The sequence below is a fragment of the Pelecanus crispus genome, chromosome 4, assembly GCF_030463565.1.
Source record: "Pelecanus crispus isolate bPelCri1 chromosome 4, bPelCri1.pri, whole genome shotgun sequence".
Classification (NCBI taxonomy): Eukaryota; Metazoa; Chordata; class Aves; order Pelecaniformes; family Pelecanidae; genus Pelecanus; species Pelecanus crispus.
In genome coordinates, this window is record NC_134646.1 from 888,206 (window position 1) to 905,989 (window position 17,784).

The following is a 17,784-nucleotide window of genomic DNA, read 5'->3' on the forward strand; positions in this document are numbered from 1 at the left end:
TCTGTTCCTTGTCATAACAAGAAAAGCTTTCCAAGTTGGATGTTATTGGGATCCTGTCTAGTAAAAGTTATTTACACCCAGGACACAAACACTCTCAGTGGCCTTCTGACTGGGGGCTTTCCCAAGACCGTCCCTGAAGCTACTCTTCCTGTACTGCAATAGACACCTAACACCACAAAGTGCAGCTAGGAAAGTATTCAACATGTAAATGAAAACTATTTAAGCGAATATTTATCAGATCCATAACTCTTTTTGAATGAGATAAAGAAAAATTCACAAGTGATTTATTGAAAACCTATTTCACTCAACTGAGTCTCCCTCAACTCCTCCCCTGTTGCCCCTCTATTGTACCCACAGTGCGATGTGAAATGCATCCGTCTATTATTAGAGAAGTCTCTACACCATTCCAGCCTACAAATAATACCAACATATTGTTGATATCTCATGGCTTATTGAGGCACAGGGAAAACATTTTTCCTACTACAATGCAAGCAGTTTGTTACAGAAGAGGTCACTACTTTTAGTGAATTATTTCTAAGTCAAAACCAAGCATGAACTTCTCTCACAGTCTGCAGCAGGAAAGTTAGTTCAAAGTCAGTGTTAAGCACAATGAAAAAAATACCTTCATTTGTGAACAATTTGCATTTAGTTTTTGTGGCACCTGGTCAAACTTAGTATTTGCACGTTTAGAGTCTTTCAGAAAGGATGAAAATTTGGGTTTCAGCATGTAAAAAAAGCAGATCAATTTGAGCTTTAAATGTTATCCCTACTGGAGTAAGAAGGAAAAGAAATACAGAATTCATTCTTCATTCTTTTTGGTCCATCCTTAAGCTTTGTCAAGTTACCTTTTTGCCCACGATTACCTAATTCACCAGGAACTTGCACTTTGACTGGAGTTGCTGAGCTCTGGATCGTCAGCACGCTAGAAGTGGCAGTGCTTGAATTGGCCTTTGGTCTTTGTCGTGGTGCAATTGAGGTTTCTGTTGGTCCAACAGTATCTGTTATTCTGAAACGGCAAATTTCCCATACAGGACACTTGATTAAAAAAAAGGACTGTTTCTTCTTCAAATTAGACACACGGTATCTCTTAATATCTCAATTATATCTTAACCATGTGCTGCTCTACTTCTAAATTGGATTTTAATACACTAAAATTTGTTTCCCAAAATTCTACTCGCCACCCATTGCAGCCATAGGATATATGACGGCCACAGAACACCATTAAGAAGGAGCTATGCAACGGCCTTTTCCCCAAGGAGATGATGGCACTAGACGAAATTTCTCTGTATAAGCTTTCCTCAGTTCACAGTAGCGAGTGAAACTTATGTGCAGCGCTTGAGTCAGCAATCCTACGACTAGAGATATGATTACTGTTCATGCAAACAGGAAATAAGATTACGAAGTCTCTTATCTGTTAAGTCAACTCGTTTTTACTTTCTGTTATAGATTTAGCCTCTAGCAGTTACAACACCCATAAACTGCTCAAAATATTTGCATCTTCCCTGCAATACTTCAGAGCTGTATAATAGTCTGCCAGGATAATAAAGACGTTCACAACCAAAGTACATTTGAGCTTTTATCCTGTTATCAGGGTATAGTATGGGCATTTTTAAAACTGTCCAACTGCTTAAAAACACTGATTCACCATCTGAGCTCCAGCACCTAAACACCTCGCATTAGTTCCTACCATACCATATCAAGACACCATCTGCCTTAACCTGCTGTAACTTAAGGCCATCAGGAAAACATTATTTCAGAAGAACTATGAATCCTCCTACTATTGTCTAGCAGATTTAGCTGGAGTTTGAAACATTATTCCGTAAATACTCTACGCCTGCCCTCCACTGCACGTTACCAACTGATAGCAGAGCCAGCAAAACCAACCACATCCAGACCGTGACACTACCTCAAAATGGCACAGACGTATCTACATAGCTCAAACGTGGCTCAGACGAGTCCATTCATTTGCTTTTCAATCACAATAGGCTAATGAAGTCGGAGTTCAAACAGAGCTGATAATTATAGCTGAATATAAAAGTACCAAAGTCACACATGTTGGTAGATTCAATACCCAAACAACTTCCAGGAATAAAAGTGTAAAGATTCTTCCAGCATTAGAATTAAGCATACATCATACACCACAGCAGAAGTAAAAAGCATGAATGGGAATTCCTGAGGTTTTGGTTTTATTTTTATTAACAAGCACCAAAAAAGGGAATATTTTGGTATAAAAATGGGATTTTTTGAAAGAACAAAATCCACTTAGCTTCAATCAATCAGATTTGATTTGCACATTTAAAAAAAAACCTCCTAAGAACAGTTCACCTGTACCTTATTATCCTCACCTGCCACTAAAATCTTTTATTTCCAAATTCACTCATCACACTAGGAGAAAATATAGCAGATCAGAAACAGACTGCTAGCACTTATTATTCCACCACAAAACAGGATCTCCGTTTCTCTCTGTGGATTCTCAATACATGGAAAACAAGCAGTAGAGTGGAATCCAGAGAGACTTGAAGCTCTCAGAATTGCAGTTTATCTATTCTAATGACCTCTGCTGCTAAAATTATTTTTCCATTTATTGACAAGCATATGAAAACACGTTTCAGACAAACATGTTGCTTAACAATATTAGCAAAAAAAAAAAAGCCACATCCGCTGCTCACCTTGCTTTTATTTGGCTTTTTCTAGCAGCTGCCTCACTAGCTGTCATGGGTTCAGGAAGAGTTGAAGGGACAGGAGAATTCTTGGGAAAAATAAATTTGAATAAATTAAAAAAACGAAATCCTGAAAGAAAAAAATCATTACTTATTGAAGAGGAATATTTGGGTTCAAGTTTTTCATGTTACAAGGCTTCATGCAGAACTCACTCACATGGCTGTAGATTAAAAGTGTTTTAATTTAACAGTATCTCTATGTTCTCTCATCTGTTGCAAAAGCAAAACAAAAACATTACTGGTCTGACCGTTTTGTCAACTACTTCACTTCATTTACACACTACCAACAAAACAGGAAAACATTTTCTCCAAATGTTTTCTTGTAACTGCACAGAAGAGAGACTTAGTTTAGCCTCAAGTTCAAGAGCTAAAACAACGCCTAACCTTTGAATGAAACAAGAATAGTTTTTTAGTCCACTCAGCTCTTCCACCCCAACACAAGTTCCACAAAACCACGCAGCATCTAACCTTCTACGGTCCTTTAACTTACCCCTATCTCAGGCAGATTTCCGAATTAATTACTTTTCACCTAAACCACATTTAACCAAGGAAAATGGCAATTTTGGGGGAGGGAGGGGGAAGATGATCTCTACTCATGCACTACCTCCTTACGTACAGTCAAGAACGCAAATCTAAATCTGGTCCCAAACAGTCGAGACAGAGTTACCAATTATCAAATACTGCTTCTGAAGACTACCATCAGTACTGGAATTGGCCAAGAGTCTAGGAAAGACAGAGGCATACTTCCAACTTTCCCTTGAAAAAACAAGCTGCTGTCAAAGACAGTATACTGCACTCAGCCAGCCTCTCTTCTAGCCTGCAACAGTCCAATATCTAAATATCCAATTAGATTGGATATTTGGAAAAAATTCTTCACGGAAAGGGTGGTCAAGCATTGGAACAGGCTGCCCAGAGAGGTGGGGGAGTCCCCATCCCTGGAGGTGTTCAAAAAAACGGGCAGAGGTGGCACTTGGGGACATGGTTCGGTCTAGTCTACCCTTGACTGGTTTAGAGTGGACTTGGTAGTGTAGGTTAATGGTTGGGCTGGATGATCTTAAAGGTCTTTTCCAACCTAAACAATTCTATGATTCTAGGCATTCTTACATCCTCACAAAACTTCGAGGGGGAGGGTCAGGGGTGTCCACGTGCACATTTTTGTGCCGCTTCTCTTTTAAGGCAGATGTGCGTGCCAGAGGGGCAAGCACCGCCAGAGAAAATGAACAGCAACAGGGCACAGACTGCTGCTCTTACTGCTGTTTTAACACTCCAGGGGACAAAACACACACACAAACCAGCTTCACTTTGTAAGAATACTCCAGGCATCGTTACTTTTCTATGTCTGTCACGGGGCAAAGGGCCAAGTAAGCAGGCATTTCCTATCTGCAGGGGAAAAATTAAAAAATCCAAACCCAGACATATTCGAGTCACCCGAGCGAGGCGATACTACTCCTCCAATGAGTAACATAGTAAATTCCCAAATTATGTTATGTCAAGCTAAAGTTATATACTTGCTCATATAGAAAGAAAAAGCATTCGATGGGAAGCAGTTATTGCACCTCCTAATCACAGGCTACAACTGCATAATGCAAAACCATTCAAGCCACTTGAAGTTTAGCCTTTACCTACAAACAGTAAGCCCTACAACGTTTTCTGATTTTTTTTAATTTTTTTTTTTACCTAAGTTTCCAAAAAGCACCACTCACATTTACTGACTGCCTTCTGCTGTAAGGACCAAGGATAAAGGAATTCCAAGGTATCTCAGTAAGTTCACTCATCTGCCTCTGAAGGCAGAGTTCACTATACTTGATATTTATTCCAAAATCAATTTTGAGATGGATTTTTCCTGACACCTATCTTGAGAATCACTTTATAATACTGAACATTACTGATGTGCCCTCAAATTCCATTGCACAGTAACTAGATCTGTGAACAAGATGATCTTTATTATGAGCTAATATTGCATGTATGCAATAGCAATTTGAAGTGTACTCTGCTCTGTGTTTTAAATTTAGGCACAAGGTTCATGAAGAAACTGAAATAATCTCTCTCAGCAGATTTGACAGACTTTTCTCAATGCTACCTACAAAATACAGTAAAAACAAGGAAAAAATTAAAGACTACTTACATTAATATTAGACACTGGACAATCTTTTTTGGCAAGTTTAAAGGCAAAGTAAGATACTTGAAAGATATCAGGTCTTCGTTCTTGATCAGGTTCAAGCATATATCCTGCAAAAATTGATAAGACCAAGTTATCACTGTTGGATATCAAAAAGCCTGTTGAGACAGCATGCTACCAGCCAGAAATTCAGCAGCTCTGCAAAATGATCTTACCCCAGAAACAGTCATTTTTATTGTTATGTTGTTGTTTGGGTTTGGGTTTTTTTTAATACTTTTTGTCAAGTCAAATAGTTTCTAGGGTCAACTATAACCGGAGAAGATGTATGCTGTTTGATACTCTGACACTCGGTCGTAGAAAGGGTAGCTAAAGTGATTGAGTAATTAGTAACTTCAGAGAGAAACAACATAAAACCAACTCATAGTACTAGAATTTTCTAGGCTTAATACAAAATTCGGTGTAGCTAACAGAAGATTCAGATATAACATCTAACTGCATCAGGCTATGGTTCTACATCATTTTTTCTCTTGCAGCTTTAGTTGGCTAGGCACACTTTAGTATATTAAAAATATAGAGAGAGAGAGAGTTCCATGGACAAAAAGGACTTTTTCCTTACAAGACACAGAATTTCTGATGTCCCTCTAGACAGATCTTACAGTTCTACTCAAAGCCATTATTTCATGGCCAATACAGTTCACATCAAGTTTTACTTTTTAATGGGTTTTACAAAATAAGGCAGATTTAAATTAACAGTGACAGCACCATTAAGTGGAAACAGAACACTTACAAAGTGACTCCTACCACTTGATTCTGAAATATCAGATTTATCAGGTGGAGAATGTTCAGCTTGTCGTTTCCTACCCCACACACCTCATAAAAGAGCTGAGATGAAGCCAAAAGTCCCTGAAGTACCTTTTATGACCAACTGCAGCTTTTTTTGGCTTCCATTCCAAATGGAAAGAAGGGACATTTGCATTATGACATTCTTCCCCACCCACATATATTCCATGCCAGTAATGCTCATCTTGGCACAGCAGTTCATCAAGTCTTAATAAATCAGCATTCATACTTTTAAGGAGACAGGATTAAAACCTGTACTCTTCTAAAAGTAGCACTGTGACACAGAGAACAGTATTTAATCACTTGAAAATCAATCTCATTTTGTCAGTTACTAAGTACTTGCACAAGGTAAACGCTTACCGTGGTAACTGCTATTTCTCAATTATGAATGTGTGCTCAAACAAGTGGTTTGGATTTTGTATTTCGTATTACATAGAAGCATAAACTATGTGATCAACACATTCATAACTTCAAAATAAATTTTAAGAGCTCCTACTTAAACTTTCTGAATTTTTCAGATTCTGTCAGTTGCAGTCTTTTGAGTTAACCTGCTTGAAAACAAATCCAAGAGAAAATACTCATTATTACTACAAATATTAGAACCTGTATCTCTGTATTTGGATAATAGACTAATCGCTAGCCTCAGAGCTTGCTGCCCAAAAGGTTCCTCCATACTCTTTGTGCTTTCAGAGTTCATGTCTGACAATTTGGGTTGCACAAACTTTATCAGATTTTTTGTTCTGTTATAAACCACGAAACTACTATAAAATTCCCCACAGTGCAATTCATCTCAGTACTTTTATGGTTCTAAACTTGCACTTGAAATTCATCTAAGCACAACTGTCCAACTTGGATAAAAAAAATTACTGTTATCGGTCTGACATTCCACAGAAAATACACACTTAAGAGCAAAAATAAACTATGAATCAATTAAGAGCTATTCTTTCCATTCCCCTTATCCCTTTGTGGTTTATGGCCACCTAAGGAAAAAAGAAAAATCATCCACGCCTCCCAAAGAAACCAAAAAGTTCCTTTAACTCCAACAAAGCTCTTCCGAGCCGAGAGGTACAATCTCATCTGGCAGGTCTTCGCACTGTTTCATTCTGTTTCAATTCTGAAGTTATCATCAACTCATCCATTACATGCCCAGAATACAGTAGCTCATTTTAACTTGTCAGCCATCCAGGAGGACGACTTGTTTGTTTTTCATTCACCTGGCTCGCCTGCAGCACCATTTCAAAGAAGATACCTCTGTGTTTCTAAAATTCCCCTCCAGGCCAGCACCTCAGCTCTGCAGCCTGCGGCACAGTCCTCCGTTGAGCAAAGGGATAAGCAAAGGGATAGGGCAAGTGCAGGAGTTCCAAGACAGGTGGTAGCCAAGAGCAACTCCCACGGTTCACTCAAAAACCCAGCCAGTCTGCACCACCCATCCAAGTCACCCGCCTACATTAGCGGGATCTTCTGTGTTTTATTTGATTTACAAGGCAAAAGAACTGGTGTGCTGCCCAGATACTTACTTATCAAACAGTGTATACTATGAGAGTATCGGGAATTGTCCGGAATGGTAAAGCTTCCATCGCAAATAGCAACTTGACTTTCTCCAAAGGGAAGTGAAAAGAAACAAAGTTTATACAGCAAGCAGCCAAGTGCCTGTAAAAAACAAATACAGGCACTGTAAAGGGATGAGAGCAAGCCTCTTACACAATAAAGCAGCACCAACAAGAAACAAATTGCATCCCAGCTACAGCCGATGCTTAGACTGTCATGTAGAAGCTGCATTACGACTGTTGATGTGACAAGCCGATAGATAAAGCAGCTCTAAAAACGCCTTCTTTCCCACCGACTCCCATGTTCGACAACGAACTACCAAAATCAGAGCATACCCCGAGAGCTGCATTCACATTGTCACATCACCCAGAGATACCACTAGCGTTTCCGCTAAATTTATTTACTTCATTGCACATCACCTATTACAACCACCTATCCTTATCATGCTACCAACAGGTTTCCACGAGAAGTCACTGGTGACTATCAAGCAGCCACCTGAGCTGACAAAAAGGAAAAAAATTACACATCATGTCCCTCAACACAAAATGATCATCACACAAAGCATGCATTTTATTTACAGAAGACATAACTACCAAAGATACCTCTACTACCCTCTGCATTGTTATAGCTGCATGATACAGTTCACTTTCAAAGAATCAGTTTCTCAGTCAGTGCTGCTTTTAACTCCCCCCCCGACACATCTTAATTAGTTCCATATTTCGTAGTACCTGATTTTTTGCTTACCCAGATATCTGCCTTGGTAGTAATTGGTTTTCCTCCATAAAGATTGATCATTTCGGGAGCTCGGTACGATAGCGTTGTATACCTAGCAGTATATAATTAAAAGAGGACATAGATGAAAAGCAGGCCTCAGAACTTGAAGCATCTTTTCCTGCATCTGCCATGCACACGCCATTCACACCCAAGTTTCAGATACGCGCCTGGAATTGTCTTAATGCAAGTCATTTACTGCATTTGCTGCAACACAGAGAATATTTGGAGTAGCAACATAAAATTATCATACACAAGACTAAGCATTAAGTCAGCTGAAATTTGCTTTTAATGTTATTTCTGCAGCACATGTACTTTTGCAAGAGTCACTCAGCTTAAATACCGCAATAACCCACCATTTCAAGGATGTAACGTACGAGTCCTACAAGAGTATTCCCTATGGCATACTGAAACATACAGAATGGGGACTTCAAAAAAGTAACATCTCAAAAAAATTACTAAACTGGTAACAAAAGTATTTTTCTGAGCTGGGGAAAAAAAAAAAACCAGAAAAAACCAACAAGCCCTGTATCACTTGGTAATTTGAGAACAAGTAGCCTGTATTTATTCCTCTGCAGTGGTTAGCCTGAAGGGGCAAAACCAAACCAATACATGTTTTCAAGAGCATGCCTGTAGTAAAAGTTAAAATACTTTTCTGATCAGTCTTAGGAGAATGAATATGGGCCCTACTCTATAAACAGGGCTGTACATAAAACCATTCCAGTGTTTATTTACATCAGTTCTTTTGCTCTCCTAATGTTAGCTGTATTAAAATAGCACAAATTCAAAATATCGAACTCCTGAAATGGCCAGTAGCCAGACATATATTTTTGAACCATTCAATTTCAAAACAGCATGCTTTTTTCCAACAGTTTTATTCTTAAGGGTCTCAGTTTTGCAAAAACAATCTGCGAATAAATGGAAGAAATCTATGTTACCAAGTAGTTCCACTGTTTTCCTATATTTATGTCAACGTTTGTTCCAATTCAACCGTTAAGTCCGACTCGTATTAATAAGATACATGCACACTGCACAACTGAGTTGCCCAGCAACACAATCATTACTTACAACAGGCCACTTAAGTGAACTTACTTTTTAATTTCTTCTTCAACCACGTTAACACCATCTTTTTGAGGATTAAGGTATTTGTTAGTGGCACTGCCGAAATCACAGAGAACATAGTTCCCGCTATCGTTTAACAATATATTCTCCACCTTCAAAGGAAATCAACACACAGAAACATTAGATGAAAATAACAGCATTAATTTCCAAGCTAACAGCTACCACGCGTTCTCACACACAAACAGGAAAGTTCTCAGAAAAACCACTTAATAAACTTGGCATTAGCAGTAACTGATGTCTTACTGTCTAGTCTCTCTGTTTAGAGCTCCAACAACAGCAAGTGCTGCCCTAACTAGAACTCAGTCGTAGTGAAATGCCTCCTATATTCTCAATCCTTTTTAAGTAGATCATTGATTTTAACCTAGGTGTTCCTTTTTATTAAGTTCATACCTTTAGATCCCGGTGAACTATAGGTGTTTTGCACTGATGCAACCGGGCAACAGCTTCACAGGTATCACAAAATATTCTCATTACTTCTGACTCAGTAAAGCCTGTCTGCAGACGCCGATTCATCTGATTCACAACTTGCCCAGCTAAAGAAACAACGAGGTTTTTTGGGTTTTTTTTTTTTTAGTAATTACTATCATGTACAGAAGTAAAGACTTATTTATATGCAAATAGTCCACAAATAAGACGCAAGAAAGATTTCCACAGTCACTGTATTTATATAAAACAAACCCAGTTTTCCAAACGCATGCTCTTGTATCATCCTAGACAGAAAAATCACTGTCTCAAATGAAAGATAAATCCCTGTGACTGAAACAAGTTTGGGACGAATTGTCATCAACAAAGAAGCATCCATCACAAAAAGATGTTCTCTCAAAAGCATCTCTTGCGTTTAGATCCATAGCCAAAACCCTGCCAGCCAAGCCAGTTCAATATAATTCACATTCTAGACACCCTCTCTCTTCGTCTTTCTGGGAGATAAAGAAGGAAAAAAAAAAACCCAAGAAAAAGAAAATAAAAAAAGAAAAAAATAGAGCCCTAAACACACCCTTTGAGAAAGGCCTCACTTAACGTCTTCATAGGTTTCTTTCTAAGATCGGGAATCATTATTTCCCTGTTTCTTTAAGTAATTTTAGCAGATAATACTAGGCTCTTCCTACCACAATGTTCACTTAACACTAAAAAATGAAGCAAGACTCAACCTCTGTAGGGTATTGGTGAGCATTCCATTGAAACAAGGATGCTTTGAATGAGAGAAGCGTAACACTGTCAAGTCCTCTGACAGCTGACATTGACCTGGCAGTTACCGTTATAATTAAGGAAAGAGTGCTCCCAAGAGGGAGTCAGGAGCCGGCTCCCACAAGAGTACAGAAATTCACCCATACGATCAGGATAGAGGGCCCAAAGTTGTCTCCTTATTTCCCTCCCCACAACAAACATCAAGACTGCCTTTGGCTCCTTATGGTACAGATTGCACAAGCTGTAACATTTGCTGCTTCTACTGCCAAGTAAAACCAATGTAAACCTCAACTGAAAGTATTCTTCGAGCATTACAGATAATAGGGAGGGTTTTCTTTCTAGTCTAGAAAGATTCACTTTGTACTTGTAGCACTTGTTCTAATATCATCACCTATTTGGGTTAACCACCACCTCGTATTACGGGGTCAATGCCTAGTTACCCTAAATTTTAGATTAACTTCAGAAGTTAAACTCAATGGCAAGTTTATTCCAATGCATGTGTGAGGTGGGGAAAAAAATAATATAGAAACTAACTGGTTTTACATATTGTTTGAAACAAAGTTACATTATAAAGCAGGACCACAGGATTTTTTTTTTTGGCCAACATTATCAACTAAGTGTGCTATGCTCTTTTATAACAAGTTTTCTGTCAGGTAACAATACTGAAGATGCTTTATTGTTATCTAAAACAAAAATAGCAGAGGGAGAACAGCAGTAAAAAGCTTGCCAGTCTTTCCGGTCAGATTATGTTCTAGCTACACATGATTAGCACAAACAGCAGAATAGAACATTTTCACGTTATGCTTATACAAACAATTTCCCCATTTCTCATCATACTTAATTACTAAGCCGTGTGACACTGACTTTTACGTTTTCTTAGCGTTCAACAGCTCAGTGCCTCAACAGCAACAACGCCAACAGACTAGCAAAAAGAACTAATTGGACCCCAGCTGTGAGATATATATGTTAACCTCTTACATTAAGGGAACAAGTCTAAGTAAAAATCCCAGGTGATCAATGCAAATATTTTCCCTGCATTTACTCTGAAAACCAAGGAGCCGACTCTCACCTCGACAGTACTCCATGAGAATGAGCACCTCCCAGACATTGTCACTTATAGAGTTAACAGCGCAGTCCAAATAGCTCACGATATTCTTGTGCCCAGATAACTCTTTCTGAAAAACAAAATGCACGTTACACTTCAGCACAGAAAAATTTAAACAAATAAAAGATACTACACGTTTTCAGACAACCATTTATGATTTCAAGTTAAGTCAGCCCCTGTCCTACATTCACTACTCTTGAGGAAGTACCACAAACACACAACGTAAGCTCATTGCTGCCAGCAACGTCAGAGTGACTGCAACATATCAAACACAACGCAATTACTACTCAGGACAGGACATTGAGGTGCTACTTGTTGGCCAGTGCAAACACATCCAGACTGTTGCAATCCAAAACAACGATGTGAAGTAGTAATAGCTAGAGCCGTGATATGTAGGAGATAGGGAAGAGCCAAGCTACTCGTGCCCATCGTACGCGAAACTGAAAAACAGTCTCTCACAGTTATTAAAAAGGTAACTAGAAAAAAGCCACAACTGTTGCAGTCTGAACTATTACAAAGTCATACAAAGTTATTACAGACACACAACTGAAGGTGTCCCTGAGGAAAAAGAAAAAAACCCAACAACTTTTAAGAGCTATTTTACATGCAGAATTAAGCAATGATTTTTTCACATCTGACTACACAAACATTGTCATCTTACAACAGAGTTGCTGCCTATAAGAGACCTTAAGGTTAACGTAAAAGTACCTTCTTCTGTCAGATAATTAAATAGGTGCTGCTATGATTAGAACACGTGTCAGCTAGAAGCGTATGGAGATGGAGATAAATAGTCTTCATCGTATCTGCTGCAAGGCCATGTAATAGATTCTCTTGTGCAGCCAGCGACTAGGTTTTTTTCCTTACATTTTTTAACCTGTCCAGTAACGATAAACCCAATCTTGCCTGACTACACCTTCTAGTTTCTCCTTATTTGCTAGTCATCTGCTGAAAACCAACAGAAATTGATGACGTAGGGGGAGTTCAGCCCCACTTGCACCAGTTACCTCAACACCGGACTGCAGCTTCAAGCACGTGCTTGTGCCTGCTCAGGATGACAAGACCTGTGGAAGCCACCAGCAGCATCGTTCAGTTAAGAGAGCTGTGGCACACAGAGGCCTCGAGAAGTTAAGTTACTGCTGCAGAATCGGAAGAAATTACTTTTGGTTGGGAAGCAGATGTACTGACCAAATTGACTATGGTATCAAATACAACTTTTAGAATTGCTTTACAAGTTTATTACACACCAACCCTAAACTGAGCATTAGTTTATGAAACTAACAGTGCAAAATCAGGACCGGCAGGTCTAAAAAAAAAGGTGGTCTAGAAGCGATTGCCATTGTAGAGACATTTGGTGTACGTATATGACAAATGAATACATTCTCCAGTGAGATATAATGGACTTCTTACCATAATTGTTATTTCTCTCTTGCATATGTTGAGGTCCGGCACATTATTAACATACATTCGTTTCAGTGCACACCGTATCCCACCATGGGTACGTACCAGAAACACAGTTGAGAAGCCACCTGGAAGAAAACATTACAAGCAAATGAAGCTACTTCAGTTTTTCTTATTCCTCTAGCCAACATCACTACACACTAAGAAATGAACACGGAAGTCTGCATCAGTCGCTGAGTGAGGAACCAACACTTCAAAAGTTATAAACTTTTGCTACCTTAATCCGTTTCACATAGGTGAAGTATTCTTGACAAAAACATAAGGATCTTACTATTTTGTTGCAACATTAAACGAAACTATTTGAAAAACATTTTCACATTCAAATTTATAACCTTTAGTGCAAACTGTGCGTATTCAGGTATCAACCCTGAAGTACTTTCAGAGTCATCCAGAAACCTGAACAAAACCAAGGTATCCTCCAGATCTTCACAATTTCTTATCCCCCAGTACTTGATAAAGGTTGAGTTTTCATACCCTAAACTTACATTTTAAAACATAAAAATTAAAATACTAAGCAAAGACATCTTGAGAGATACTGAAGAAGTCATGCAACTTTTCAGCATAGCCTGAAGACAGCTAGAACCTCCCTGCAATCACAGACCGTGGAAGCAATCTTCTTTTAAGTAGTGTTTTTATTTCAAGCCATACTGAGTACACAATTAAGAAGTAAACATTTTCTTACAACTAGTCCAATCAGGACCATTCTCAGTCCAACAGCAGCATGAGCTGCGAGCCATATACTCGAGCCCACCTCCCCGTTTCCCAGCATGAGGTTTTTCTTTTTCTCTTCACAGGAATTACACACGGAAGCAAAGCAAAACAGCCTACACAAAGTACTTCCAAACGCTCAGGCAAACCAAAGGGAAAAAACACCGCTCTCCTGTTTTATCTGTCTTCTATTAGTCTTAACTACTGCTCAAGCCTCAAGCGGATTACATTAGCATCACCTCCAGGTTGACATGCACAGCTTTCCCACAGTTTTAGGAAATGTGCCTCATAGAAGAGCTCGTGTCAGTCCAGGCTTCCCTTAATTAACTGCTGTCTGATGGTAAGCCAGCTATTACCATGGGAACTTTCAACTAGTGCAAAAAAATCAGGTATACGATCAGGACAGAAATACGTAAAGTAAAAAGATTAACTACTCTGATAATCAGGCAGCCAATCGAAATGCACGCGTTCCATGTTCCCTGATATAATCTGCAAGCAGCGTTTATTAAGAATAATGCACCTCATTTGATAAAGTCTCATGTGCTTGAACAAACACGCACATGATAATTTACAATTGAAGAAGTTAAGTTTCATTAGGAAATTTTCTTGAAGATTAAATAGCTATTATTTTTTAAGTTAATTGCTCATTTAGCCGAATGAGAATGCTACGCTGTCAAAACAGAATTACTGCCAATTTTAATACAACAGCCTAAGTTCTGCAGAATTATTATACTTCACCTAGTTTACATAGGGCCTTCCCAAAACATTAACAGGACACCGGCTCTTAAGTTACTCAAGTTCTAATGCCAAGCTCCAGCTGGGGCTGAAATGATCCTATAGGGCTCCCCGAATACCAGCCTGGGGAATTACATAGAAGAGATGTGCAGACCTTCGTTAGTGGAATATTTTTTGTACTATCCTCTCAATAACAAGAGGCTTCTTTTTTAAGCACCAATACTTGGCCAAAAATATAAAGCAATACTCAGGTAAAGCACAAAAGTCTAGCGATTAGAAGACCAAAATCACTTCTTGTCTTTTTAACCAGTTTTATAGCCTTTATATTTTCTATAACTAGGAGGACAAAAACAAAATGCAAGATTTCAAAGTTCCCTGAGAATCGTTTTTATGTAACCAGAGCAGACAGCACTGGGTAAAAACAATCGCTATAAAGTAGCAAAAACAATCTAAATGCTCAGACAACTGCTCTTCTTGCCGTTAGGTGGCAATATTAACTAATACTTGAATCCTGAAAGAGCCATAAAAGCAGACCTATTCCCCGCTTGGCCAAGGAGTAGATAAGTGACCTGGAATGGTTTTCCATTAGTAAATACCACCACTATAGAAGTCTTTGCATCAAAGAGCCAAGTGGCATAACTCTGAACAAAACCTGAGTAAGTATATTAATATTTACAGGAAAATTAATAGCCACCAATGTTCTGGGAATCTTTATCCAGCAAAACCCCGAACCATTACAGTTTAAACCTTTTAATTCATTTCTGATGTTAAACTTCTCACTGAATGCACCGAAGCAAGCAATAGGGAGCGCTGCAAACATTCATGAAAACTCTGACTGAACACTGCTGGCCGTGGGCAGGGCAAGGAGGTGGGTACAGCTATGGCCTCGTCCTGTACAGAAACACAACCAGAAATAATGAGTAGCTGCTTCGCCCAGAGACTCAAGATTGCAGGCCGCACAGAACTACGCTTCCCACATCCGTCAGCGTAGGAGCTGGCATTTCACCAACATTTTCAAAAGCTGAAAAGATTTTCTATTATCTCACATCACTGAAGACAGAAAATACACTCTGTTTTCCGTAACACAATGCATCCAAAAAAGCTTAAAAACAAAACCATCGTAAGCTATGGCACATAAAGTTGCCAAGGAAGTTCCAGATGTTAAGCCGCTATCTTCTCTACCCACTTCCAATTCTTTATCACCCATCATGACAATTCTGATTGCCGCCTTGAATTCCTAATACGGTCAAGTCACAACTCCCCCACAGTATCCCACAAGTACCTCCCCATCTTCCCACACACAAGAAATACCACAGCGTGCTGCAGTTGGGCCCCAAACAAGTATGCAGGCACTAGCTGACTACCACATATCCTTCACCTACGGGGCAACGAGCGACAGCTTGCTTGGAGGCCTTTCCATCAAAAAGCAACATAACTTTGGGTGGTCTTATTGACAAGGGCACCAAAATTTACAGTACCTTTGTTTGAAAAATGCCAGAAAAGGCACAGTGGCCAAATGTAATAAAACAGCTTATGTGCTCAGGCTGTCAACACGTTTGGGACTATAATTACATGAACCTCACTGCCCTTAGCCGTTCCAGTATTTAAGTATAGCAAGCCCTTCAGCTTACTTATCAGTAAATAATTTTAGATACTATCTAAAAATTACCATTAACATATTCAAGACAACAGTACATAAGGTTAAAGCAACCAGGCATAGCAGAGTGTAAAGCCACAATCCCATTTTTTCTCCTTTGTGCCACATCCTCAAGAATTAACTCAAATGTAAATTCAGAGGCCCAGAAAAAGCAACTAAGGAAACCATAGGGCCGATACCACAGTCAGCACTCGAGACCTGAATCATAGAATCACAGAATCATAGGATCATTTAGGTTTGAAAAGACCTTTAAGATCACCCAGTCCAACCATTAACCTACACTACCAAGTCCACACTAAACCAATCAAGGGTAGACTAGACTAAGACTAGAGGTTGTAGTGATGTGGGTGTTGGTCTCTTCTCCCACATAGTTAGCGATAGGATGAGAGGAAATGGCCTCAAGCTGTGCCAGGGGAGGTTTAGGTTGGAAATTAGGAAAAATTTCTTTACAGAAAGGGTGGTCAAGAATTGGAACAGGCTGCCCAGAGAGGTGGTGGAGTCACCATCCCTGGAAGCGTTCAAAAAACGGGCAGAGGTGGCACTTGGGGACATGGTTCAGTCTGGTCTACCCTTGACTGGTTTAGTGTGGACTTGGTAGTGTAGATTAGTGGTTGGGCTGGATGATCTTAAAGGTCTTTTCCAACCTAAACGATTCTATGATTCTGTGAAACCATGTCCTGAAGCACCACATGGGATTAACTGCAGTTCTGAAGAGTCATATGCAAAGCGAAGAAAAGTATCATTTCGCATGATGACAGCGGCACTGCATTTATCCAGCCTGTACTGGCCCACATCAACTTGGCAAGAACATCCCACAGCCTCGCTGCTGAGTGTAAATCAATTGGGCACCACATCTGTGAGCCTCACAGCCAAGACTCATCTCTTACTCTCAGACATTGCCACAAAGAGCTAACAAGATGCTATTTTCTCCTCAAAATGCACACAGCCTTTTCATTGTGTACTGTACCGTTAGAATCAAACTACCTCCATCCCCTTTCCCAGACTTGGGACTTTGTGCTGGTGTTGCCTAGAAGAGAGTTGAATGTCTTTGTAGTAGTTTGTATGAGGCTACATTTGAGATCTGTCCTGCAAACAGCGTTGATAACACAGGGATGCTTTCCTTACGGCTGAGCAGCGCTCCCGCAGAGCCAAGGGCTTTGCTGCTGCTCACCCAGCCCAGCAGCGAGCAGGCTGGGGGGCACGAGAAGCTGGGGGGGACACGGCCGGGACAGCTGACCCCGACTGACCCCAGGGATATCCCACACCGTATGGCATCAGGCTCAGCAAAGTGAAGCTGGGGGAAGAAGAAGGAAGGGGGAGACATGCGGAGTGATGACATTTGTCTTCCCAAGTCACCGTTATGCATGATACAGCCCTGTTTTCCCGCAGATAGCTAAACACCTGCCTGCCAATGGGAAGTAACAAATTAATTCCCCATTTTGCTTTGCTTGCATCACAGCTTTTGCTTCGCCTATTTAACTGCCTTTATCTCAACCTACCAGTTTTCTCACTTTTGCCCTTTTGACTCCCTCCCTGTCCCACCAGGGGTGAGTGACCGAGCAGCTGCGCAGGGCTGAGCTGCCGTCCAGGGTTAAACCACAGAAGACTTGTAGGAGCAGAATCTCTTACAGTCTTTTATTTCCATCAAACTCATCTGAGACTTAAATACTCCAAAGTTACACAGGATAGTCACATTGCACAAGTCGCTTATCCTTGAAATACTCGCTAAAAAGCCTTTCTGTAGCATCTACAGTTATGTAAATCAGTAGATACTTAGCCAAATTAGAACCCTGAAGCTTTGATAGATAAACTCATT

The 17,784-nt window shown here is 39.8% G+C and overlaps 1 protein-coding gene across 1 annotated transcript in view; it reads right to left on the reverse strand.

The window, feature by feature from the left end:
* BMP2K (BMP2 inducible kinase) overlaps positions 1-17,784 on the reverse strand; it is a 61,213-nt gene that overhangs the window by 22,788 nt on the left and 20,641 nt on the right. Inside the window, exons 2-10 of the mRNA XM_075709181.1 lie at positions 12,818-12,936; positions 11,375-11,480; positions 9,511-9,653; positions 9,091-9,212; positions 7,972-8,053; positions 7,197-7,329; positions 4,846-4,949; positions 2,670-2,749; positions 846-1,006 (exon numbers count right to left, since the gene is read on the reverse strand). Of these exons, the coding sequence (XP_075565296.1) occupies positions 846-1,006; positions 2,670-2,749; positions 4,846-4,949; positions 7,197-7,329; positions 7,972-8,053; positions 9,091-9,212; positions 9,511-9,653; positions 11,375-11,480; positions 12,818-12,936 (1,050 nt within the window). The remainder of the gene's footprint in view (positions 1-845; positions 1,007-2,669; positions 2,750-4,845; positions 4,950-7,196; positions 7,330-7,971; positions 8,054-9,090; positions 9,213-9,510; positions 9,654-11,374; positions 11,481-12,817; positions 12,937-17,784) is intronic.